This window comes from Coloeus monedula (genome assembly GCF_965178545.1).
Source record: "Coloeus monedula genome assembly, chromosome: 11".
NCBI classification, from domain to species: Eukaryota; Metazoa; Chordata; class Aves; order Passeriformes; family Corvidae; genus Coloeus; species Coloeus monedula.
This window is the reverse complement of record NC_138791.1, coordinates 14151389-14177370: the sequence shown is the minus strand read 5'-3', so window position 1 is coordinate 14177370 and position 25982 is coordinate 14151389. Positions and strand designations below refer to the sequence as shown.

General features: G+C 45.0%; 1 protein-coding gene across 7 annotated transcripts in view; it reads left to right on the top strand.

Annotated features, from left to right (window-relative positions):
* The window catches only part of CADPS (calcium dependent secretion activator), a gene marked incomplete at its 5' end in the record, with an annotated part of 209926 nt that overhangs the window by 68540 nt on the left and 115404 nt on the right, over positions 1-25982 (top strand). For all 7 annotated transcript variants that reach the window (XM_082288645.1, XM_082288643.1, XM_082288644.1 and 4 more), the window contains 3 exons: positions 5954-6034; positions 10251-10487; positions 12765-12886. In XM_082288645.1, the coding sequence (XP_082144771.1) occupies positions 5954-6034; positions 10251-10487; positions 12765-12886 (440 nt within the window). The remainder of the gene's footprint in view (positions 1-5953; positions 6035-10250; positions 10488-12764; positions 12887-25982) is intronic.

Below are 25982 nucleotides of genomic sequence, written 5' to 3'. Positions count from 1 at the left end.
TGCCAGCAGCAAAGAGGGCGTGAGAAACCTCTGCCTGCATGTGCCACGAGAGCTGCTCTGGTGGAAAATCATCTCAGTTCATGGGATAAACAGCTATCTAAGACAGCACTCAGACCACAGTGAATCCAAGGGTGGATCTCTTGACCTCACCTGGTGAAGCAGGCGTGGTCCCAGCATCCACAGGTGGATGTGATGGGTGAGAGCCTGTGCAGCCCCGGTGGCTGCTGAGGCACAGAGATTTATTGCAGCACTCTGAGATTCACATTGAGGCAGGGAGAAGCTGCTCTACATCCTGGGGAATGTTTTCATTCAAATGATGAATCTAGTGCAACCCTAAAGTTTGTGTAGCATGAAATAAGATTTCTCTTTAAGAGAGAAGCACCAGCCCTAACTGAATTATCCAAATCCTTTCTATTGTTTTAAACCACCCTCACAGGACCTCCTGAGTGCTCTCATGCAGAAGTTGTTCATTAGATAACCTAGGAGTTTGCTGGGATAGTAGGAGCCAGCACCTATCCACAGCAAACAGCAACTGTGCAGCCCTTACTGAATCCCTGCAGCGTAGCCTGTTTTACTGACACATGAGCAAAATGAGGTAGTCTCCTCCCCAGGGGAGGGGGTTTGTCACATTTTGGGGTGCTGGAACCCTAGGGTTGTGTGAGGAGCTAGGGCTTATGGGAGGGAAAAAGGAAATTTTGATGAGTTAATAGGCACAGATTCCTTGAATTGAGGTGAACTTTACATTGTACTAGAAAGATTTTGCATGACTGAACCTAAAAGACTGATTTGGGGAGCTCTGATTGGCCAGAGGAGAAGTAGCCTTAGGCATCGGTGCTGTGCAGTGGCACCAGGAGATCAATCCCCTGGGATGTTGGGGGATGATATGGCACTGCAATCCGGAGAAGACGGTGGAGAAGACGTGTTCTGCTGGTCCCTCCAGGTCTTCCAAAATTCTCTCTCGAACTGTTGGAGTGACAGTTGTTGAATCCACAGTTGGGCTATGCAGATGCTGCTGTGGTTGCTGACGCAGGGAGGTCAACCCCCTGTGTCAACCTTCCCCCCCTCACATGGGGAAGCTGTCCTTGCTTCTGTTTCCGTGCTTCTGTTTCAGATCCCAAGGCAGCCAGTGGTCTGTGGGTTGCAGTTTGCTGCTCAGAGTGTGAGTATGTTGCCCATGACATTAGTGACTTACCCTTCTGAGGCAGCTTAGCATCATTCATGTTCCCAGTTTAAAGGGAAGTCAGAATCCCACCTGTGGGAAGAGGGAGTGTTCAGATCCTCCTCCGCTTTCTGCTTCAGACTTGTTGGGAGGAGGTTGGGGCCTTGAGCACCAGACTGCTGCCCTCCCACTGCCCCTGGCTGCTGGTAGACAGGAGTATTTACCATTAGTGGGAAAAGGATGCTACAGAGCAGTCTGTGACAATGACATGGAGCATATGTGTGCCACATGGTGCCACTCTGTCCTGCCTCACGGCACTTTATCTCCTAAAACAGCAGCTTTGTGGTAAGAAACCAAGGGCATCCCTGCAATGAGTCACTTTGAGGGCCATGTTTCTTTCAGTTGAAGCACTCCAAGATGCTGATGCCACAAGTTGTGAGTACTCCTGGACTGACAGTTTAATCATTAATTGATGTGACTTATGAAATTTTCAGTGTTTTCTCATACTGTGCATCACAAAGTGAAACCATCTTTTATGAGACACAGATCTCTCCTAAAGAGCTGTATCAAAGCTGCAAAATTGTCACCCATATTGTGATCTTGTTCAGCCTTCACCACGAGCATGTTTGCTTTGAAATACTTAACCATTTGCTGAGCTACAGAGCTCCCAACATGTTAAAGGACGAGTGCCTTGAAACTTTGAGGCACTTGACACGTATAACCATGCACGGCACATGCATTTGGTCACACTAATTATTTTGGCAGGACTTAAGCCAGGCTTAGGAAGAACATGAGTGGGTAATGGCTTTTGTCTTAGTTCTCCAGCCATGGAAAATAATTCACAAAGTGGCATTTTCATACCCCCCAGCTGCCTGGTGGTGTGCTGAACACAGGGATAGAGAAGATCAATATTGGGGATCCGTCAGAGTGCCCCCAGCCAGGACAGTGCCCCCAGCCAGGACAGTCCCTGCTTGGCAGCAGCCCACTTGATCATCCATTCTTGGGTGCCAATACTGCTATGGAGGAAAACCAACACAGGCAGTAGCTGAACATTTCATACAGACCTGGACTAAATGCTTTTCTTTCCAGAAGAATAAAAACCAGGTGTGTTTACGTTCCAAATGCAGCATAAAGCAGGTTGCTGCAGCTCAGCATTTGTCCTGCCAGAGCATTTAGAATGTATTATTCCAGAACCCTGTTGCAAATGGCTGGTCCTCTGCAGGAGCCTGTGTCATGGGAGGGCCACTTGATCCACCCCCACATTGTAACCTTTCTCATGGGATGGGAGATGCCCTGGGACAGGCTACAGTTACACTTCAGGAACGGGGATGTTGTGACATCTGCTGCCTTTGCTGAGAAGCAGGGATCAGCATTAGCAGCGGCCGGCAGGGAGGGATTAAACTGTTAAATGGTCCTGGTGGTTTCTGGCTGGTGCTGATGGCAGTCACACCAGCAATACCTGTCATGTCCACAGCGTAAATGCCAGGCCTTGAAGGTTGTATCTGTATGTTGCACACTGTCATTATAAACCCTCTTAGCTTATACCGATGTTATTTCATTACACACCCCGGTAGTTTGCAACAACGTTATTCCCAGCCGTGCTGAGCTCAGAGCGCGGGTTTAGCTCCTGTGTTGTTTTTCACTCCCCGTGTCTGTTGGGACCGTGCCCCATCAATCTGTGTTTTGTGGAACAGCTGAATCCGCTGTACCCTTACCAACTGGCCAAGGGCTGTGTACAGCATGTCACTTGTGCCACCAGCATCATCCCCAGACTTGGAGGGTTGGTCTCATCTGCAGCCCTCTCACTGTGGTCAGTGGCAAGAGAGCTGTGCCCTGCTCAGTCCCCAGGCAGGTGGGTGGATCTGAGGTGTGAATCTGAGCCAAACTTCTCTGTGCACAGCAAAGAAGGAAAGAGGAGGGCACCCTGGGCTGCTCCAGTGGCTCGTTCGGAGCCACAGCAGTGATTGTAAATGGTTTGGCTTTAAGCTGTGAAAAGCTGAGGCTGGAGCTTTCAATAGAAACACTAAATAAAACACTTGGACTCCAAAAACATGGGGGTTTAAAATCCCCTAATACCATTCATGTCCTTGCACTGCCTTTGGCATTTCCTGGTATAAGTGGAAGTGAGCCTGGGCTCTTGGCTTTAAAAACTACAAAGCTCAGGCTGGGTGATGTGCAGATCTCTGATGCAGCAAACACTTCAGATGTGGGTTTAGTAGGTGCCTGTGCATCTTGTTGAAGATCTTAAGCCTAATTAGGCTGGTTGGTTTGTGTCTGCTTCTGCCTTTCAGAGATGTAGAGGGATTATCTCCTTTTGGGATAACAGGAGGAAAATTCTCTCAGTGAGTTTGTTTCAGGGGGATGGAAGCAAAGGATTGCTTCTGCAGGCCAGCAACTGGTTCTTACTGCAATCAAAACTGTCAAGTTCTCATGAGGAACATTTTAAACCCATTTCTCTTATTTACTAGTGCCCACTGAAAATTATTCCTTATTAACAGTTTATGTGTAAAAAAACCTGTCTTATTGCAAGGTCCTTTTCTTGCAATTGAACCCTCACCAGGAGTTAGAGTAGACACCTGCCATGCAATGCCTGCAGTGATAGGCTGGGTGCAGTGCTGGTCAGTTTTGGGTTCCACTTCAAACCTAATCTACATATAGTTTTTAATTTTTATTCTTTTGCTTTAACAGCTGTTACACCAACGTAGATAATCTCTGCAGGGCAGGCAGAGAGAACTAATGTGGTTGTGGGTAGACATATGAAAACGTCTAATTTACCAGCAGGCAGTTGGGTAATGATCAGTTGAGAATTGCAAATTACGTACATCATGTATTTGTGGCACACTGCTGAAGAAAAGCCTAGTGCATATGACAAATCATATATATACTGAAATTTATAATACTTTTCACATTTAATTGACTGGGGCAACCTTATGATTTATATCTTTGCTTTATTCACAGCACACCCATAACATACTCATAATGCAGAATGAAACTAATTCAGTTTCTCTTTGACTTTTTGAATCATTTATGTATTTGGCTGTCAAGTACTTAAATATAAAGTGGGCATGCATGTGGCAGATAATAAATAGCTGATCCTCTAGTTAAGAAATTGAGTTTTAATGATATTAAGGTCTGTGTTGCCTTACTTGGTCTTGCTTAAATGGCATGCCTCACATTTTCACCTTGCCTTATTTCACAAGTGAAGTATATTTTATGGGCACCAGCATTACTCTCTTAATGGCCCTATATAGAGTTATGACTGTGTAAAATGTACTCTGCTCGCTTTGATGGCAGCAGGAGCCTTTCCCAGGCACAGGAGTCCTTCCCAGGTACAGGAGGAGACCGTGGCTGAGCTGTTGGGCTGCTGCTCTTAGTCACAAGAGATCTGCTGGAAGGTGCCAGGAGGACAGGCAGGGGCTGTCTCATTAGTACCCTTCTGTAGACAACAAGAAGAAAATGTTATTTTGGCTATTAATACTATGATTGCTTTCCCAAAGATCAGCTTTTGTCATGGAGCTATCATGCAGAGTCATTGAAAGTACACCCTGGAAATATTTTTTGTTTCTTTTAAATACCAGGTTACTTGGCTTGGCATCACTACTTAATCTTGGGAAGCACAGCCCTGGAAAGCAATACCTTACCCAGTCAACCACAGCCACAGAGACTGCCTAGGTTGCTTGTTGGCTCCTAAGAAAAATAATCTTCTGCAGTCAGGTCTTTCCTTGACACCTGTAGCATCACTGAAAAACATCTGCACAATCAAGATAGTGCAGAAAGCGTGAGGCAGTTTATTATCATACTGCAAAATTAACCCTCCTCCACAGCAGCATCCTCAATTTCTAAATTTAGCTCCTGAGTTATTTTAGGTAGTATGTGATTAACCTCAATTACTGTAGCTCAGATAGAATTCAAATAATGCCCCCTCTTTCAGAGTTGCAAAGAAATGGAAATCTAGGTCTGTACATTTTCTACCCTTAATGAAGCAGCTTCGCAAGGTGCTTCCACACTGGTACAGGATAGTTGTGAGGTACATTTGTTCATGGAGAAATTAACAGGGGCAGCTGATCCCGAAAGGTGCTGCTAATCCATGGCTCTGTACTGGTGCTCGGATCAGGAATGTAAAGATGAACCACACCAGCAGGTTACATCATGCAGCTGCTGTGAATGAAACCACTGAAGCTTCAATGGATTTGGATCACAGTCAGGACACATTGTAGTTTTCCTGAATTAAATCCGTAACAAAGGCTTTCAAAAGCTAATCAAAAATACACTTTCCATCAATCTCAGCCATAGTCAATATTAGCTCTCTGGAAAATCAGTGGTGAAGCAATGTGCAGAAATAACACCTGCACATGTGTGGATCTGCATGAGCATGTGTGAGAGAGGCAAGGGATGTGGAGGCAGACAGATGAGGAGATGCCATGGAAAGTGGTGGGTCAGGGGCAAAGTGGTGTTTCAGCTGATCCAACAGATGAGTTCATTATTCACCAGGCTGAGAATCAGAACTTTTGTCATCATTGTAGTTGTAACTTTCCAGACTACACTGCACCAGACCACCTCAGGGGGAGGATGTTCAGTCCCAGGAAGCAGCTGGGCAGGCATCAAAAACTGTGTGTTTTGGTTTGGTGAACATTGTGTTTGTCCTTTGTGGGGGCTTCTGTTCCAGAATGTGGCCCCTCACCACTTACTCTATCAACAATGTAGCACAGGTGATCAGCCTGAAGAACTGAACTGCTCCTAAAGGTGCTGCACTTGTTAATTTTTCACCTTGATTTGCCTTTTGTTTTTATACAGCTGGACAACCCTGATGAGCAAGCAGCGCAGATCAGACGCGAGTTAGATGGACGTCTCCAAATGGCAGAACAAATTGCCAAGGTAAAAAAAAAGTCCATTGTTATTAATAACCTCTTCATTTAGGAGTGTACAAGGAGTTTGATGCAGCCCCCAGGTCCTGTCATTCTCTTATGAGTTTCTTCTCACAATAATTACCAGTTAAAAATGATTAGCTGGAAACAAACAAGATGAATCTGTTGTGATGTGCATTTCTTGAAATGTCCTGATGAGCTGGGACAGTTTAGGTTCCTGATAAATCCTTTGTGAATCTGCAGAGGTCACATTTCTGTCCTAGACAATAAGGTGGGTGATGGAGTGTAAAAAACAGGAGCCAGGAATTGTCCTGATGGAGTTTGTGTTGTTTGCTGGGCTGATGGGAGCCGTAATTTCCTGCCTGTAGGTAAATGCTACCTCAATAAAGGTCCTTCAGATGTATTGTCCCAAACAAGTTGACACTGTGCATGAGAGCAATCAGGCCAGTGTTGTCCCCTGCAGATATCGCTGCTGTTTGGAGCAGCAGGTACAGGACCTCCTTGATAACCAAGCACTCAGCAAATCTCCCTAGAGGCCCTTCTGTAAGGAGCTGTCTCCCTAGGAACAAATCACACCTTCACACAGTGCAGATTTACATGGCCTCCAATGGATCACAGATGATGGAGAGGATCCTGTTGACATCAGTATGGCCAAGTTTTATCCTTGCCTCTAATCAGATGCTCTGAGTCACTGATAAAGCCCTTAATGGGGCTGATGTCATTGGGAATGATCTATCTGGCTGTTCTTGATAATCAAGAAACCATTACTGCAAGTCAAAAAAAAGATCTAATCAGGGAGACAAGCTCAGTCTAGGGGCCTGCCTTTCAGCAGCAGTCCTCCCAGCACTGAGCTGGGCCCAAATTAAGATTTTTTTATAAGAAAGGTAATATCAGAGCTGTTTGCAACCACACTGATATGCCTGGGTGTGAAAAGCAGAGCGTACTGATTTGTAGTCAGGCATTAACAATAGTGCTGGTGGAGCCTGCACAGCTCCTCCTCACTAACACCTCTGTTAAACATCTGCTGCTGTTTTGTCTTTGGGGACATAGGCTCTGGCTTTCCCTACTTCACTGATAAAATTAGTGAGATGGCCAAGGACAACGTGGCCAATCAATGGTGCAGCAAAACAGCAAACTGACTGCAGTTCTTTTGTTCAGCATTTGGCCCTCTGCCACTTTATTCTTGTCAAGAAAATGTACAGTATTCATTTGCAGTGAAATGTAAGCCCCTGCACTGAGTGTGGCTGCTCTAGTTCTGAGATGGGTACCCAGGCCCTGGGTGCGAGAAAAAGATTGCCTGGTTTTGTTATTTCATTTTCTCTTTATGGCATGTAGAATAACAATATGCATGATTCAGTAGCAGCCAGCAGAAGCTGCAGCTTCATTAATTATTTTTTGCAAATAAGAATTTGCCATTTCCATTCTTCCCCCAAGGATGCTGAAAACATACTGTGACACTGCTGGCTGTCCGAGAGAGAGTCAGGGGGAAACTCCTCAACATAACCTGACATATCCCTGTGCAGAATTCAACCTTCAAAATACAACCGTGCAGCTTGGAGGGTGGTTTAGAGTAAAAGGGCCTTACCTGTGTTCTAGTTTGCAACTATGGATATTTAATCTCTGTTACTGCTGCAGGCCTTCTCTCCAGAATGTCAGGTCCTGCCAGCATCTGCCTGCGAGAAACCTTGTTCTTTCAGATCCATGAATACCACATTTTGGAGGCACCCAAATGACCTTTTGAATCCTCTTCTGTATCCTCCTTCTGGGCAAGGCTGCTTTCCTTGTAACAGAGGGGAGGTTCACAATTCAGCTCAGTGAAAGGATAGCATTTCTATTTTTATGTCCAATTTGCAGCTTTTAATACAGATTTGCTGCACAGGGAGGCTTACAGTGCTTGTGAAACCAGCCCTGAGGTGGCTGTCTTGGAGATTCCATGCTCAAGGCAAATTAATGCCTCGTTAATAAATTAAGAAAGTCACACTAGGACATTTGCACTTCAGAGGCAGCAAAGGCTGTGGAGTCTTATGATACTGGTGGCTCTGCAAGGCTTCATCTGACCTGTTGTGTGACCTTGAAAAAGTCACTGTGCATGCCAGCTTTCCTGCCTCTGGATACCAGGACACAGCTCTGGGTCTTTTTACCTTCCTGTGTACCCAGGAGAGGGCAGCTCAGTGCAGCACTAGGGCAGTACTAGGCAAGGTCCCCCACTGAGCCTGACTCCATCGAAGTGCATCAGCCCAGTCTTGGAGCCAGGTGGCTCGAGGATCATGCTCGAAGTCAAGCAGATGTTTTAAAGCTGAATCTGGACAGGCTTTTCAGTCTGCATGTTGTACTTTTCCAGCAGCTAAATAGAGCAGCATTACAGCTGAGAGCATAGTGATGCCAAGGCGTATGTATATTTATCTCTGCAGTAGCAAGAGATCTGCTGTCCTCTGAGCTTTTTCTCCCACCCAGTCACCTGACCTCAAGGACAAGGAGGAGCATGTGTAGGGGCAACTAAATAAGACCTTGTAGTGATACTAGAGTGATATGTCTGTCTGGGGCTGGACTCACTCTGCTCCAGCCTGCTGGACAGGTCATTCCTCATATCTTGACTCTGCCTCTCTCCATGCTTGTCCCCATTCCTGATCCTCTCTCTGATCCCAGTACATGAGGAGGTGAGTAATGCCCTTTCTTGCTGTTGTCTGCTCTCTTGATAGTGTCTTACTCCAGACTTCCCCCAGCTTTATCTCCGATCTGATGGGTGACTTGAGACCACACATACATCTCTGCATTTCCAACATCAGTTAAATAGTCCCAGTTCAACTGTTACACATCACTTCAGACTACATTTTTAGCCTTAATACGAGAAGTTGCTGGTGGCACACAGTGAAATGTCTCGGTCCTTGCTGCACTTCTGAAGAGCTTTGTGAGGGCAGTGCCAAAACTGCAGTCCCTGGAGAGATGGATGGCAGCAGGGTAAAAAAGCAATGATGTCTGAACATCATTGCTTCAGCAGTAGTTCTCAAAATCTACAAAAAAGTTGCTTTTTTTTTCCCTAAGGGTGACTTGCAACTTATATCATGCACAGACAGTACAGCAGACTGATTAGGTAGTTTATCATATGTCAGGTCTAATTTGCATGAGGGAATTACTTCCCAAGATTGAGGCTGGAAACAGATGACTACTTCAACTGCTTGGTGTGAGTGCTGCTGTGAGCTCTGCTTGTAGTGGGTAAGCTGTTGAGGACTGATGCAAAAACTAGTGCAGAGGAGAACTTTTTCAGCAGCCTGATGACAGTCTTCTAGAAGAAACATGACCTTGTTTTCTTTTCTAGCATACATTTTACAAGTGGCATTTTACAATGTTGTGAATTGCCACCAAGATTCTTGGTACATTAGCCTTCTGTTCCCTGGCTGTAGATGCTACCTCACTGTCTTACGCCTTGCACAGTGTCTTGTAACCCACTGAGAGACATTCAAATCCTGAGCAGATTCAGGCCATGGCAAGAGTTGTCAGAAGATGTAGGGCTCAGGCTGGTGATGGGCAGCCATTCAAAGCTTAGAACTTGCATTAGGGAACATCATATTTTGCTCTCACTGTTACCTTTGGTTTTAGAGTTTAAATTTCCTGTTTACAGCAAGCAGCACTGGAGGGTCTCAGTGAAAGGCTGTCTTCTTGGGGGGAGGCTCAGGCTTTGGCAAGTAGTGGAAAGGATGTTTTACCCCTTCTTCCAGTTAGGACCAAACATTCCTGCCCACACATGGCTGATTTTCTGTCTTTGGGCTCCTTTCACACCTAGAAACCTGATGGAGCAACTGTTCAGAAGTGTTTTATAAAGAGCTGGCACAATTGGGAGACTGAAAAACAAATTTCTTACTGTCAGCATCCTCTGAATCCTTAGTAAGTTGCTGTTGGTCACAAAGTTCAGTTGAGATCTGGCCTTGGAGTGTTTGTAATTGAGAATACATCCACAGGAGAAAGTCCATTTGCAGATAGAAAAGTCAGTGAGATGTAAGTGCATGCAAGATACAGGGAAGTTGGACAAGTACCAAGTAGTAATTCTATGAAAAACTAGCAATAATGTTCCTACATTATCCAGGGGGAAGCTGTAATTTGTCATCTGGTTTGTAGGAGTTCCCTGCTCACAAACCTCTGTAGATGCTCCTGAGAAATTCTTCCATTGGAACAAGTGGTTTTTGATTGTCACAAACATTCATTCTGTTGTGTTTGTTTCCAAATCCAAGGAGCGCAAGTTTCCCAAGTTTGTGTCCAAAGAAATGGAGAACATGTACATTGAGGAGCTGAAGTCATCTGTCAATCTCCTGATGGCAAACTTGGAGAGCATGCCTGTGTCTAAAGGAGGCTCTGAGTTCAAGCTGCAGAAGTTGAAACGTAGCCACAACACCTCAATAATTGACATGGGAGAGGAAAACGAGAACCAGCTTTCCAAGTCAGATGTTGTGTTGTCATTCTCCCTGGAGGTAAGCTACATGCACACAACAGTGTGCAGAGTTCATGGGAATAAAAAGCACAGCAGCCAACTTCTGCTCAGTTCAAATTTAGGTTAGGTAGAGAGAGGTGAGTAGAAATCACTCTGTTTACTGGAAGCTTTGCCTGTGATTGAACACTGTGTCTTTTCAGGTGTCTCACCACCTTGTTGGAATGATCTGTGTGATATGCACTGTCTGGCATTTCCTGATGATGTATATCAAATGGCTCAGAAATCTGTGTTATTAACTGACCTCTTAATGCAGTTTGTTACCAAGTGTAGCTCAGTAACCCTGAGCCTGTATTGTCCCCTAAAGCAGTACAATAATGCAACACTGTAAATATCAGCATGTTTAACTATTGCCAGCTGGAGGTGTTGCTGTATTTCCCTGCAAGAATTGCTTCTTTGAAGAATTGTTAAAAATTGCTGGGGTTTTGAATTCACCCAACAGATTGGTTTGCAGTTTGTGTGGAAATATTATGCTGTGCTGTGTTGCTCTTTGCTCTCTGTTGTGCACTGACTTTCTGCTCAGCGCTCTGTCGAGCAGTTTGTCTGTGCAGCCCAGGGGAAGGCAGGTGCTGCTGATACCTCTGACACAGGCTGCCTCAGTCCTGGAACAGTAGCCCTTTCTCAGTAGCCATTTTCAGCCAACTCAGTGGTTTTGTGCAAACACATTTGCGGTCTATTTGTAGGCATTATTTACTTTGAGGAGTCATCAGCTCACCTGTACAGAATTGTTGTTGTCTGTCAATGAGTGGGTTTATGTTACATTGTCAAAACAACTATCAGGATGGAGTCAAAAATGTAGGATGCAGAAAAAGCAGAGTATTCTATTTTTGTGTAGTTTCCTGTTTATTTCTCTTCCTAGGGGTTCTCTTGTTATACATATCATGCTAATGCAAAACTTAACAACCCTGGTTGTCCAGTCTCAGAATTTAACTCATTAAATGTCTGAAACCATCTTTATGGTATTCAGTTCAGCCTTGTTTAAAACTAGGGCTGTGAAACCAGAGGTGGTGCCTTTAAGAGCAACATCAAATAAGCCTGACTTCCAACTGTTCCCATATGGAGGAGCAAGGAACTATCACAAAGCAGTAGCCCCCTTTGGTGCAGAAGCTGTGCAGTGTGTACAGCTGTGTGTGAAGGGACACCCTTACAATGGGGTGTCACAAATGCTTTGCTCCAGCTGAACCCCATCTGGTAGGAAGTCAAAGTCCAGTGAAGCACTGACTTCAGGAGCTGGCAGGTCTGGGCACTGCTGAGTGCACAAAACTCCTGCTGCAAGAAAGCTTTTACCAAAAATGTGCACTCATCAGAGGGTTTGTGGAGCTCTGTGTGCCAGGGAGAGGATCCTCAGCTCCAGACAGATCAGAAGACCTGAGGAGAGCAATTTTAAACCCCTGTGTATATACTGCATAGATAGCTGTAATAAAACATTATCAGAAAGTCCCACAGTGCTTATTGTAGAAATGTTTAAGGTGTGTGGTTAATGGAATTAATTACCTTTGAAAAAAGAAAAAAGATTAATTACCACCAGAACTTAGGTGGTGATTTCTTAATAAGAAAGATTTTCTGTAAGTAAGATGAAGAAATATTTTTTTATTATTTTTTTACCAGAGCTGTAGAGTGACAGGACAAGGAGCACCAGTTTTAAACTGGAAGAGGGTAGATCTAGCTTGAGTATAAAAAAGAAAATGTTTTTGATAAAGGTGGTAGGACACTGGAACAGGGAACAACTGGGACGTAGGTGTTTCATCCTTGGCATTTTTGAAGGTCAGGTTGGATGGGGCTCTGAGCAACCTGATCTACTGAAAGATATCCCTGCCACAGCATGGGGATTGGACCAGATGATCTTCAAATGTCAAACCCAAACCATTCTATGATTAATATGAAAAATATGCTTTTGGCACAAGCTAAATAGTTGTGTGCTTTTTTTTTTTTTCTTGGATTTCACATATTAAGGCATTTTTAGATGGGGCAGGACCATGTCTGTGAACCCCATCTCCTGAGGCTTGGTACAGCCCTGGACACCCAAGGGTTTCAGTGGGCCCATGTGAAGTCAGAGGGAATCCTGGTCCCCACAGAGACCTGGCTGGCTGCCACAGTCCCTGCTCAGCCTAGGCAGTGCCATCGTCCCTGCCCACTTGCCACCGTGAGCATCCAGCAGCACCATGAAGGACCCCAGCACTGGCTGACCCTGTGGGTTCAGCAGCTGCAGCAAGGTCTGAAGGAAGCTGCTCCTCTTACATATCTCCTTCTCTGCCTGCAGGTTGTCATCATGGAGGTGCAGGGTCTGAAGTCGCTGGCCCCCAACCGCATCGTGTACTGCACCATGGAAGTTGAAGGTGGGGAGAAACTGCAGACGGACCAGGCTGAAGCCTCAAAGCCAACGTAAGCTTTGCTTTTGCTCTTTGGTGTCTCCACCACGCTCTCCTCTGCCCCATCTCTGTGCTGCCGAGTCACTGCAGATAGCTCTGGCTCCTGCATGGTGAGGGCAGAGGGGACTCTCAGAAGCAGAGGAGAAACATGGCCTTCCACACGTGCAGAGTGTTGTCCTGCAGCTAAGAATGGCACATAAGCCCTGACCGAGGGGAAAAAAGTATTAATGAGAGGCTTATGTCTCGTGTAGCCATAGAGACATAAATTTGTGCCTATACGTAAATGCTTTACTAAATAGGGATGGAGTTAAGCATGTGCTTAGATAAGTACTTGTCTGAGTGTCCATCTGAACTGCTACTATCAGGTATAGGTACATTATCTTGTCCTCACTGTCAGGGTTTTGGCAGTCCTACGAGAAAGGGAACAGCTGGCAGGGACACAGTCTGGCAGCCACAGCCAGAGGTGGAAGAGAGGAGCTGGGAAAAGCTTCAAGTGACTCAGTTAAAGCTTTATCTGAGGCCTCTCTGACCCAGTCCCATTCAAGGGCAGAATCTTGTTCTGTCTTCTTTGACCTTGTCCCCAAATCCCAACTTTTGACCCCATACTTGGCTTTCTTTTGTTTTACCTGGATGTTGTTAAGCACCTACCAGTAGTGATTGGTCTTTGTTATTTGGAAGGAGAAAATGATGAATGGCTTATTTCCTTTCCAGTTTGTGGGATTAGTTAACTTGAACCCCTATGGACTTGAGACGATTTTTCTCTGGATGATTGCAGAGATTTCACACTTAAATTCTCAATGAGCTTCATCACAGTGGAGAATTGCTAAGGTGGTATGAAGCCTCCTCCAGGAGTAGGGAGCAGTGCTATTGTGCTCGTATTCCATTCCCAGTGGCCAGTCCTCAGTGGTGTTTTGCCAGAAACTTCTCAAGCTCATGGAATGAAATCCAGAACCACCTGGCTGCAAGACATGGGAGTGCACAAGCACTGCAGGCAGCTTAGGGGCAGTGGATGGAGGCAAGACAGAGCAGAGCTAAGGACAGGCTGCCTTCCCTCTGTTGCTGTCCTCATGCCCTGCGCTGCACCAGAGCAGCAGGAATCTGCAGTAAGCAATTCAAAAACAATATTCCAAATCAGGGAAAGTGCTGCTGCCTGGCTTACTTTTCAATTTGCTTTGAAATCTCCTTTAGAGAAGGAAGGAAGAGAGCTGTGCTTGGAGCAAAATTTCCATGAGAACCTACAATTGTCACTATTTTAGGTATTTTTATTGCTTCAGTGAAGAAAGTTGGGCTTTATTAGTGGAAATTACTACTATTCATACTGAAAAAGCACACTTCTCGTGAGTTACATGTACTTGTTTAGATGGTCTGTTCATCCCACTTTTGCTCAAAGGGTCTGCCGTTCCATACACAGGTCTTCTTACTGCGAGAAGTAGGACCATTACTATGAGAATTGCTTTCAAAATAAGACCTGCAGGAATGAACTCTTCATTTGAGTGGGTCTTTTTATTACAATTAAATGTACAGTGTCTGGGCATGAAGCTATCAGCCCTCAAGAAAATGCAACCAACACTGAGTGCTGCGGTGTGATAAAAGTTATGCAAGTGTATCACATTCATCCTCTCTCTCCACTGGCTTCCTGTAGAGGTGTGATCCAGGCTTAAAGTCTTCTGGATTGCTCCAGCACTTGGGCTGATACCTATGGAAATGGCTTAGGAGGGGAGTAGGTTTGATGGTTGTATTCCTAGAGGATCCTAGAACCTTTTCATTCCAGAACCAAAGACCAGCCAAGCTGAGGCTCTAGAATAACCTTCACAGACATCAGAGGCCATCACAAAAAGCTTGTCCTTTATTCCTCTCTGCTTTAGAGGTGTTTCTTTCACCTTGCTTCCCCTCCCAGGCACAGCAGCGCAGACAGAGGAAACGAAAGCCCTGTGAAAGCAATTTACTGGACCTAAGTTCTCCTTTAGAGAACAAAAGAGAGAATGAACCAAATGTGACATGTTTGTCATCTTGCTTAATACAAGACTTGAAGGCCCTCAGGTACTCTGGTGATGAGGGCAGTGATAGAAACAGCTCAGAGAAGTTTTTGGTCCATTTTTGAGCAGTTCTGCCTTAGAAACAAAAGATTTATGGCCAGGAAAAACAGCCTTCTGAAGTGCTAGTTTAGATGCCAACATCAGTCTCACTGAGGTAATATACATCATGTTTGCTTCCATACTTTTTATAATAAGCAAGCCACCCCTAAAGAAAGGAAGCAGTTCAGTGAAGGCATGAGGGACTGCTCGCTGCCCAGAATCCCAGGATTTGTGTGCTTTGGCAGAGGATGCTGCCTTGCCTGGGGGTGAGGAACACTTGGGGATTTTGAGCCTCAGCACTATGGAACTGTAAACACTGAAGCAAGTTACCTCTGTACATCCCAGAAGTTTTATATCTCAGAGGTTCAAAAAATGTGGGTTAAGCACCCATGCTCAGAATATGCAGTGAATACAGTTCTGGAAACAGGCAGCATTTTTAAACTTCCAGCCTTGAAACGGAAATTCAGCTTTGCCATTGTCTGGAGGCTCTACAGGCTACAAAAGACTAAATTTCCTGTAAGCATCAGGGGAGAAAAATTCCTTTTGAACAGTAAGATTCACTGGAAGACTTCACTTTTCTATGACAGCCCTGTGTCCTGGGGTGGAGAGTGTTACAGGGCCACTCAACCTTGTAGGACATCTTTTCACCTAACTCATGGAATTGTTCACTATATTCTCATGTGTCCTTGAAATGCCAGCCCTCAGCTAGAGCACCCAAGTCACAGCACACTGGTGATGGTGGCTGCTCTTCAGCTCAATGCCATGCCAGGAGTTCCAGCCTAGGTTCCACATCTCTAATGGCAAAAGGCAATTCGCCAGCCAGCAAAGGATTTCCAAAAGCACTGGTCTAGGTCTGTGAGAGATTTTTCTTTCATCTTTCTGGTGCAAAACCAGCAGTCTTTGAGAAGAAAGCATCTTAATGACTTTGGAACTTGAATCCTGTTTGCAGCTCTTGAGAGAGGCAGAGCAGCAGCAGGGTTAGCAGCCACACATACCAAGTGATCAGATGAGTTGTGTGCAAGGAGTGTGGTTTTTTGGGATGAAAGTAAATACTGGCCTTCTATTTCTTCTCAGGCTTCATGTTGGATTCCTGACATTTTAAGCCCAATCCCTTCATGTGAGGATTATCTCCCTCAGCACAGATGCAGGGGATAGCACAGTTCTAAGGAAAGCCAGACCTGAAATAGCAAGGTTCATTTCAGATCAAGCTTGCAGTGTTTTATTAGTAGTGTTTTTAATAAGTTGTGTAAGAAAAAGCTTTTGTGTATTATGGCCTAACACACAGATGCCTCTAAAAGATATGCCAAATCCCAGTTTAAGAAGGTTTTTACTTCATTTCATGCTGGATCTGTATTCTTGCAGATGGCTGTGGGGTTTATACTCCTCCCCCCCTTCCCTGCATACCTGCCTGTGGTCTGCCCTCTGCGTGTCTCAAAAATGCCCTTCCAGGAACTGTGTTAGTAGTGCTGCTGTTTGTGCAGCCTGAGAGCAGGGTTGTCAAGGGATTTGGAAACAGCACAAAAGATCCAGCCACGACCCCCTGTCCTAAAGTGTCTAGAGAAGCTGCTGGATATATTTAAACAGTGACCTGTGCTTGTAGCGGTGCTCATGGTCAGCATCTTACATCACCTTTCTCTGATGTGAGCACAACAAAAGAAAGAGACCCAAACAACAGCAAGGACCTATGTGCCATGTGAATAAATGCTATAGATTCACCTGGACTTAGTTTGGCACCCAGATAAGTCTCATTCTCTCTTCTCTCACAGTAGTGAAAATTGGGTGTTCCTGCATTGAACTGAGCTGAACCACTTGGGGTAAAAACAGTAAATACTAGTGGGGGAAGAATCTGGCCAACCTTTCTGTGCATTTGACATGCCAAGAAGTGTGGTGCTGCTCCTCTGAAAGTTGTTTTCATTTTGATGTTATATATCCCACTTGCAGAGCAGTCTCTTCAGTCCTAGTGCGAGGGTTGTGCAGTAGCTCAGAGAATGAGAACTGAGGATGAAGCTTATTGTTTTCTGAAGGAGGAAAGATCACTCTTTATTGCTTGGGATTTTTTTCCATGTAGTTTTCTTCAGCATGTGCTGTAGGGCAGTGCTGGAGAAAGGACACTCAATGGGTCTCATCTGACTCCATGCCACGTCTTATGTTTGTCATGACCAAGGGCTTGAGCCTTGTGCCCTTTCCAGAAATTCACTCTTGCTAAAGTAATGTCTTTGGTAAACTTCTAAACCTGTCCCATCTCCTTTCCCTTAGCCACTTCCCTAGGAGATGGGAGTGTCTGGTTTTATCTTTGTGCTTGCTCTGATGCTGCTTCCTGATTTGTTCCAAGGTGCTGTGACAGCTCTGCTGCTTATCTCTGCTGCAACAGGCTGCTCTTGTTCACATCCCTACACCAAACCTCTAAGCTTATCACTCAGCCACAGTTTTTGTTTCAAATTGGTGTGCCACATCCATCAGAGCCCGCTGCCTGACCATGAAGAGAGACAGGACCTGCACAGCATCCTTCCATAGTGCTGTTCAGTCGCCTTCTCCTTCTGGGAGATGGGCACTGAGCAGCAAAGAGAGAAGCCCTGTGGGAAGGGAGGCTGGCAAGTGGGGATGCTTTCTCTGTCTGTGGAAGGGGAAAATCTGGTCTTTTCATTCAGGAAGCCCCTGCCTCAGGCCCTGGAGTTTCAAGTGATGCCCGATGGTTTTGCACAGAGAGGAGTGTGATAGGAGTGTTCTGTCACTGTCAGTGTTTTGCTGCCGTGGTTTGTTGGGAGATGCCATGAACACTCCCCAGTGGTAAAATGAGAAAAGTCCTTCTGAGATGCATAAATTCCAGATGAATATTCAATATAACTAATTTGACTCTGCTAAACTAAAGGGGTTTATGTTGATGTGAGTGAGAGTAGAGTTTAATTCTTGTTGTGCATCCCTCAGTACAGCTGTTGTTGCCAGGCCTGGTACATCTCTTCCATACATGGCAAAGCTCAGGCACAGGTCCTATGTGGCTACACAGTTTTAAGCAAACATTCATATTTAGGTTTGCATGCTTAGCTAAGCCCTGTGTAAGCAAAATTCATGATGCTGGGTGAAAAACAAAGCAAAAGGAAATTTTAAGAAGTAGCTGCTTTTTCTTGCTTTTTTCACTCCTCCTCACTCCTCTAATTGGCTTCAGCATTAAATATAAGCTGTCTTAATTACCCACACTCATTGGATTGCCTTTCCAGTCGCATGACTTCATTTCACAGCTGTGCAGATGTTTGCTTCTTTTTCTCCTTAGGGAACCTTTGGGAGCCTTAGGAATGTGTTAAAGCAAGTCATTGGGTACAGCAAAATCAGACACCATTGCTTGTGAGGTACAGTCCTTGTTCCTGGGGTGAGGCTCGGAGCAGAGGGTCAGTCTGCCCCAAGGCATCCGTTGGGGAAATGTCTTCCAGGAGAGGTCTTCAGCTTTGGTCTCTGTGAGCATGGTGCAGATGCCCTGAGCCTGTGATGCTGCTGGGCTAAGAGGTGACAATGACAGGGCAGTTGCTTTTAGCCCCTGTGTCTAAGGCTGAAGGGTGCAAAGTGGTGTCCAAATCCCTGACACAGGTTTTCTTCACTACAGCTATTTAGGATGCCTAGGAGGCAGTTTTCTGATAAGACTGTGCATGACTTTGCACCTGAAGGGTTCTGCCGTTAGCTTGGTTTGACCTGCTCTTCAAATCCCCTTTTATGTGACAGTATTTACATAATGCTTCTGAGATTTATGCTGTGATGTTCCCATTTCTGAAAGTGGAGGCTTTGGACAAGTCATTAAGCACAGCAAAATATGCACTAAAAGGTTATTACCCAAGTGCAAGCATGTGATCTATTATGGCAAGTCTTCATGCAAGTGATTTACTACCCTTTTTAATTAGGAATTCAGAACCATTTCTGATACTCCTTCATAGCTGTTCTGTAGGGCTGGTTCTTATCCAGCTCAGCCACTGTGGGACAAAAATTCTGCTTTAGATTAAGCAGCTGAGTTTTTCTCCAGAATAAAGGCAAGATCCCATAGGGATTCCCTTACTCTGACTGTCACTCAGACAGCCACACTGCTGTGGAGGAGCCTCCTGGACAGCTGTGGAATACTCTGCTGGGACTGTGGATGGTGATCCCAGGTGTGGCCCTGTTCCCAAAGGTCTCACGTGCAGTCCATGCTGTCCTGTACTACCCTGTTGCACTAAAAGCTTGTGTTGAAGAATATTGAAGGCTTGTTTCTTTACACTTACCCCTTTTACTTGGTTTCTTCCAGTATCAAGTAAGTGCAAGCTCTGACTGTGTTTTCCCTGACTTTTAGAACACACATAGCATTGCTTTCACATGGATTCTCTGCTATCTAGTAAGGGTTGAGCTCATGCACCTTCTCTTTCACAGATGAGTGTCTTACTTTTCTTGCCAGCTGTCTAATTTCTTGAGTGTTCCTATGCACTTGGGAATTATGTATTCCTGTGATAGCACATACATTCAAATTTAAGTATTCCAGAAGGCATGATGATGCCCAAGGCAATTTTCATCGACACCTATCTGCTTCATAACTCCTATGCTTGCAACCTTGAGATGGGGATAGGAAAAACCAAAAGCACATTGAAATGAGATTGAGATTCAGTGATCTGAAATAGTGCTTGATTAAGAGGAGGACTGCAAAATGCGAGTTCTGGGATATGTTCAGTCATGCTGTTTATTGCTCATAGTAGGTGTTCTAAAAAAAAATTAAGCCATGCCTTAGTGTAAGTTCTGCACATTTGCCCAGGGAAAGGTGGGGGATGAGACATATGAAAGGGCCCAGTTGTTGGTTTATTTATTAAGTGCTGTGTACAAGTAGTGCACATTATTATTTAACGGGGGGCACTGCTATTGCTGCAAAGCAGTGTAGGGAGTTAGAGAACACGCTTTAAAGAATTGGCACTGTGCCTGCTGCTGTCTGGACAAAGCTCTGGAATGGTGAAATGAGAAGACCAACCTTGGCAGTGATTTTTCAACATTTTAGGTGTCCTTTCTGTGAAATGAAGGTAGAGTGACTGGCTTTGTGAATGTGCTGCATCTCCCAACAAACCACAGAACTAAGTGTAAAAGCACTTAAAGGGAGCAACATACTGTTGTCATTACGTGGACAAGGAGGACAAGACATGCTTATGGAGAGAGGAGCTTGTGGATGGCTGGGTGGGCATCACCTGCTAGAATTGTCCACCCATCCCCACTGACCCAGGAGATGTTAGTGTGACTTTGCTTCTAGCTGTCAGAAGTTAGGCAAGGCAAACCCAGGTGTCTGGCTGGATTTGGGCTTATTGTCATGGATCCTGGCTTAGAAGAATGTAGGACAGCAAAAATATGAGTGGTGGCACAACAAAAGATGGTCTCACTCTTCTTGTTCCTCCTTTTAGTTGATTTTGAAAGGGCACCTTGTGTTGTTTTCTGCTGTTTACATTTAGAAAACATTTCACTGCTCTCTACTAAAGTTTTATAAAGGAGAGTCTAGATTATGTTGGCACAAACTAGTAACCTGTATTTTCAGGCAGAGGATTTCTGCCTCCTTTTCCGTGGTCTCTGCTTATGAGATACTAAGTTTCTGTAAATCTGACAGGGTATAGCCTTATTATTAAGTCCAAAAGCATGACCAGGCCTTAACCAATGGCAGTCCTCTGCAGTTGTGCTTTCTTCCAGGGTGACAAGATTTGATAGAAGTGATTAATCATATTTGAATTTAATCATTCTGTGAAGTGAGCAGCTCTGTGGCTGGTTCAATGGAGCCTTTTTGGCCAAAGGAAACTTTGATTAGCATGTGTGTGGCATTGAAGTCACCCTATTCAAGAAGTGGTCACAGACACAGGCAGTAAATGCACACAGGCATTTAATGAATGAAACTGTAAACTCATGCTGTATCCAAAGCAGATACACTGATGGAGCACATACAGTAGGCAGCCCTTGTAAAAGCAATTTTTCTTTCAGTTCAGACCTCCCAGTAAAACAGTGCTGGGCTTTTATTTCCATTTCCTCCTGCTGAGTTTTTCTCTTCTAATTGTGATAGTATTAAGCAAGAGCTCAGGACATTTGAAAAGCAGTCATCATTTAAATCATGGAAAGTAATCATGCACCTTTTTTTTTTTTTTTTCTTCCCTGTTAATACCCAAAAAATTGTGGTGAATAGCACTTGCACAATTTTGCACCCAAACCAGCTGAGGGATTTCTGCTGCAGAGTCCAGCCCTGGGTGCAGCAGTCTAGGAGGGATGTGTGCTCCTGAGCTAGGTGCAGGCATGGCAGAAGGGACATCTCTGGGGCAGGAATGCCATCTCGTGGCCATAAATAGCTATTATGTGATTAAATCCACCTCCCTTTTTCCTTCCTCATGACACTTCCCCAGTGTATCAGTCATTCTCAGGAAACACAAATCAGGCTGTATTTTCTGCATAGCAAAGTTCATTCCTTTTTGGGTTCCTAAAGCTGTGCACTCAGCTTCAGCAGCTCCTCTTGGCTGTGGTGCCCTGTGCTGGCACTGGAACAGGATCTGTGGGGACTGTGTGTGAGCCACAAGCAGATCAAGAGCAGACCTTTGCAGGCTTTGCTTTGCTGCAGTCTCTGTCAGCTTTATCCTATTCCTTCTGCACCTTGCACAATCAGGCACAGATGTGATGCTCTCCGAGACATATTTCTCTCTCAGCTGGCAGCGTAGTGCTGCCGTAGCCAGTTTGAGGATGTGGGAGTTGCAGCTCCTGGAGGGAGAGATGATCTGGTTCTGCTGTCTGCATGATGTTAAGCAAGATGGTGTCTGCATGTGTGACACATACATTGTGTCTCAGAACAGTGGAAACAGAAAATGAATAGATCATGAAATGCTTGAGGTTGGAACACCTTCTTAGCTGCTGTAGAAGGAGCCCAGTCCTTAGCAATGCACTGTCTCTGCTCACCTTTTAAATAACACCATAGTGCTTTCTGCAGTGGTATTTTTGGGAAAATAAACACCCTTTTTGTAAGCAAAATATTTACCAGTGGTGCTCTATTCTAGCAGAGGGAGTGTTGTATGCTAGGCAGGAATTAAGGTGCCATGGGAAACGATGGATTCACTCAGAGTACCGTTGGGTTATCCCATCAGAGCAGACATCAGTGCTCCATGCAGAGACATGGCCTTGCTTGGTGTTCCGTGGCTTCAGGCAAGGCAGGTACAGCCACCTCTGCCAGCCAGTGCCTGCAAGAATGTTGACTTGTCAGCACCTGCATGGGTGCTGCATCAGTGAAAGCGGGTTTTAAATCATTGCAGAGTCTGTGCGGGAAAGTCTAGGAGGAATCAAATCTGTTTGTGCTGTCACTCCCACTTCAGCTCAGCTTATTCTGAGGGGATGGGACTGAAAGGCTCTTCTGGCAGGAGAAAAGGAGGGGAGGAAACAAATGTAAACAAAAATAGGCTGCATTGTCAATCTGTGTCTGATGTCTTTTGTTATCCTGTTTTGAAGGTGAGCAAACACATCTGAGTTTTACCATGGGAGGAATGCCAGAGGAGGCTCAGCAGCCCTTGGGAATCAAGATGTGTTATGCATGCAAACCATTCTCCATGCATTTCTACAGGCAGAATGGAAAGGTGCCTTTCTTAGCACGTGCTAAGAAAGAGAGCAATGTATATGCATCTATATATGTTGAGACTTTAATTTCAAATCTTTTTTGTGAACCTGCAGCAGTCACCTCCAGCACCCCTTTCTAGAAGTGGAAAGACAGCGGCCCTTTGTGTCAGACATCATTTCATCTGCTTGCTGCCTCTAAATTGGGATGAGGCAAATTAAGGCCTACCTCTACTGACTTCATTAGATCTCTCCTTACTGCACTAGCAGGAGCCCAAAGAAGGTGACTGAGGCACATGAACACAGTAGTACAGTCCACTAAATTTGTGGGTTTTCAACTGAGGTTTGTAGTCCTACTGCAGTTAAGTCACAAACCAGTTTGTAGCTGTCCCCAGCACAGCATCTCCAAACTGGCAGTTGTTTATGGCATTTTCCTGCTGAAATAGAGTTGTGTGTGGAGTTGTGTGTGAATCCCACAGATCTCCAGCTGTGTGACCCAGCCTGTGGGTTTTCTTGGAGTGCCTAAAAAAAGCCTGAATTCTTCTGTGCCTTTGGGTATTTTCGAGTCCCAAAGAACAAATGAAAAACCTATTATCCATTGCCATTACCCACAAGAACTGCAAAGAGTACATATTTTCCAAAGGCTTTGGGATACCCTGACTCTATTTATTATGGATTTGTGACCCAGCTGGACAGGTGTGAGTACCTGCCTCTGCCATGTGTCATGGATACATCTGTGGTGCCACATACCTGCCAGTTCAGTGCCTCACCAGCACAGCTCCTTACAAGGAGATGTCAGCTCTTCCAGCCTCTGCTTGTGAAGGGCTCACCATTGTCTCGTTTATGGTGTTCCTAGAAGTTCCCAAGCACTCTTTTCATTTTAAAAGATGGGTATTTTCATCCTGGTGGGATTAATGCCTTCTCTGCATCAAGTTTTGCTGTGGAGCTAAGTCTGTGTGTGCTCAGTTATAATGAACTACCGCCTCCATGTATGGGCAAGGAAAGTTCAGAAAGATCACTGATAACTGTGGTCATCAACCTCTTGTTTGTGTTTTTGAATGGCTGATATAGATAAAGCATTAGAGAATATAGTAAAAAGCTTTCCTGTGTGCTTCGTCATCTATAGTTAACTGTTGACCATGCTTTAAACCTGGTTATTTTCCTCCTCACTTGTGTCTCTAGAAATATGTACAAAAGAAACATAGCTTAGCATTACATTGGAGGAAAACGTGTGCTACTCCATCAGGTGCATGAAGGTAGGTTAGCTCAATGCCTGGTGTGCTTCTGCTCTGTTTTTCCCAGTGCTCAAGCATGGGCATACATGATTTATGGCCCAAGATTTAAAGGTCTCTTCTGGGAGGGGAGGAATGTGCTAAAGTAATAAAACCATCATTTGTTAGACAGGATTTCTGGAAGAACTAAATTGAGACTGTAGCATTTCAGTCTTCAGTGATGAAGTGGGATCTGAACTCTCCATCCTCAGAGCAGGATCCAGATCCAGCAGGGACCATGACTGGGCACCACGGTAAGATAAGAAACCAAGGCTGGATTAAAAGCATCACACCACACAAGGTTAAGCAGTCACCAAGCCCAGGCAGTGTCTGTCAGGCTGCTGTCTGTGCTGCCCTCTTGATGAGCTTCCCTTCACCAGCCAGCTCGCTTTGGAGACCAAGCTACAGGTACACCATGAGGGACACAGACATGCCAGAAGAGGAGAGATGAGGGTTGTGAATGAGGAGAAGTGCATGAAGCACATCCCTCTCCACCAGCACTGCACAAAGGAGGGAGGCAGCCAGACTGGCCAGTCATTGCATCCTCACCAGATCCCACTCTGACAGTAGAGGACAGCAAGGGAGGCTAAACTGGCCTTGCAACTGTTGTCCCAGACATGGTCACATGTATTAAAGACCTTTCAGCTGGACCTCTGTGCCCTTGTACACAGGCAACTGGCTGTGCAGGAGGGTGGGTGATGTTGCTGCTGGTTTTGGTGACCCTGCAGGGATGGAAGCAGCCTTCCATGTCCTACCTTTCCAAGGACATGTTCCTGGCTTGGGAGGGACAGGCACTACTACTGAGTTGGTTAATTTTGAAAAACTATACTGAACAGGTGGCTCAGTAAACTCCTGCAAATCTGGCCAGCATGTTGGAATATTGTTCTGCAAGACTTTTTTACTTAAGTGGTGAATTTATGGGAACAAGGCAGAAGGGCAACATCTCTGGCAGAGAAGATCTGTCCCAGGATACTGCTTTGTCCATTAAGTGTCATGCTCACCTGGAGTGAGGTCACTTGAGGGACAGCATAGCTCTCCTTTAGTACACATTTTTAGTTTCATTTTCTGATTTTTTTATGTTTATTGTGTGCAAGCTGAAGAGAGATAAAAGGTGTCCTCTGGTAATTTTGAAGTGCTTGAGAACCGGTCATAGATGACATTTAAATGGAAAGCACATGGCTCTGCAGCTGCTCCCCTGTTAGCCTGGTTAGCAGGGCTGATTCATGGCCCAGCAATATAACCAGTTACACTTGTTCATTATTTATAGAAATCACAGACATCAGTGTTCTGGCTACATCAAGTTACAAGAGCATTATTGGAAGAAGGGTGACTGCTTCAAATCAGGCAGGGGCTGAGCAGACTTGCTGGAGACCACAGTATATGAATGAAAGAATTTAATGAATTTTCCTGGGTATTAAATGTGTATGTTCAGTTTTAGGAAGCTCATGGGTGCTAAAATTTCCTTTAGAGGAACTTACATACTAGAGTTCAACAGAAATTACTGAATCAGTGTCTCCCAAGGACAGCTGAGAAAATTGTATATTAGGTCATGTAAGTGGGATATTGTGAAGAAAAGCAGCTGAAGTCAGAGACACTCCTGCCTAGTTTCATGTGATACATGAGTCAGGACAGGGATCCTGACAGGATTTTGTTCAAGCCTTATTCATATCCCAAATAGTATCTTAATTGAATATTTTAACATAGCAGTGCCACAGTGTTTTAATGTTTTTGTCTTTTTAGCTATGTGGTAATTTAACTTTATAATTGCTATATCTGCATTTTAGAAGTCCTCAGCCCTACAGCCAAAGATCAGTAAAGCACTGCACTTCCACAGGATGAAGACAGTTGTTTCTGCAGTGACCTTATGACAGGAAAGGGTAAGAGCTTGGTACGGCATCGACAGGAGGAGACTGGTCTTACAGGTTTTGGCCGTAAGTTGGGAAGGACTGAATAGCATCAACCTGAAGGTTTGTCAGATCAGCAGTGTGAGACAGCTGAGAGCAGCTAGCTCTGAGCAGCCTGGCACCTGCATTGGCAATGGCATCACTGCCCCTCATGTGCCAGTAAGGGCAGTGTCTGTGACAGCTCCCAAATGCTCCTGAAATCAGACAGGTGAGCCCATCCTACAAGAGCTCCAAGAGGCCGTGGAGGTAACGGGAGACAAGAACTGACCTTTCTTCCTTGTTGGCCACTCACACCCTCT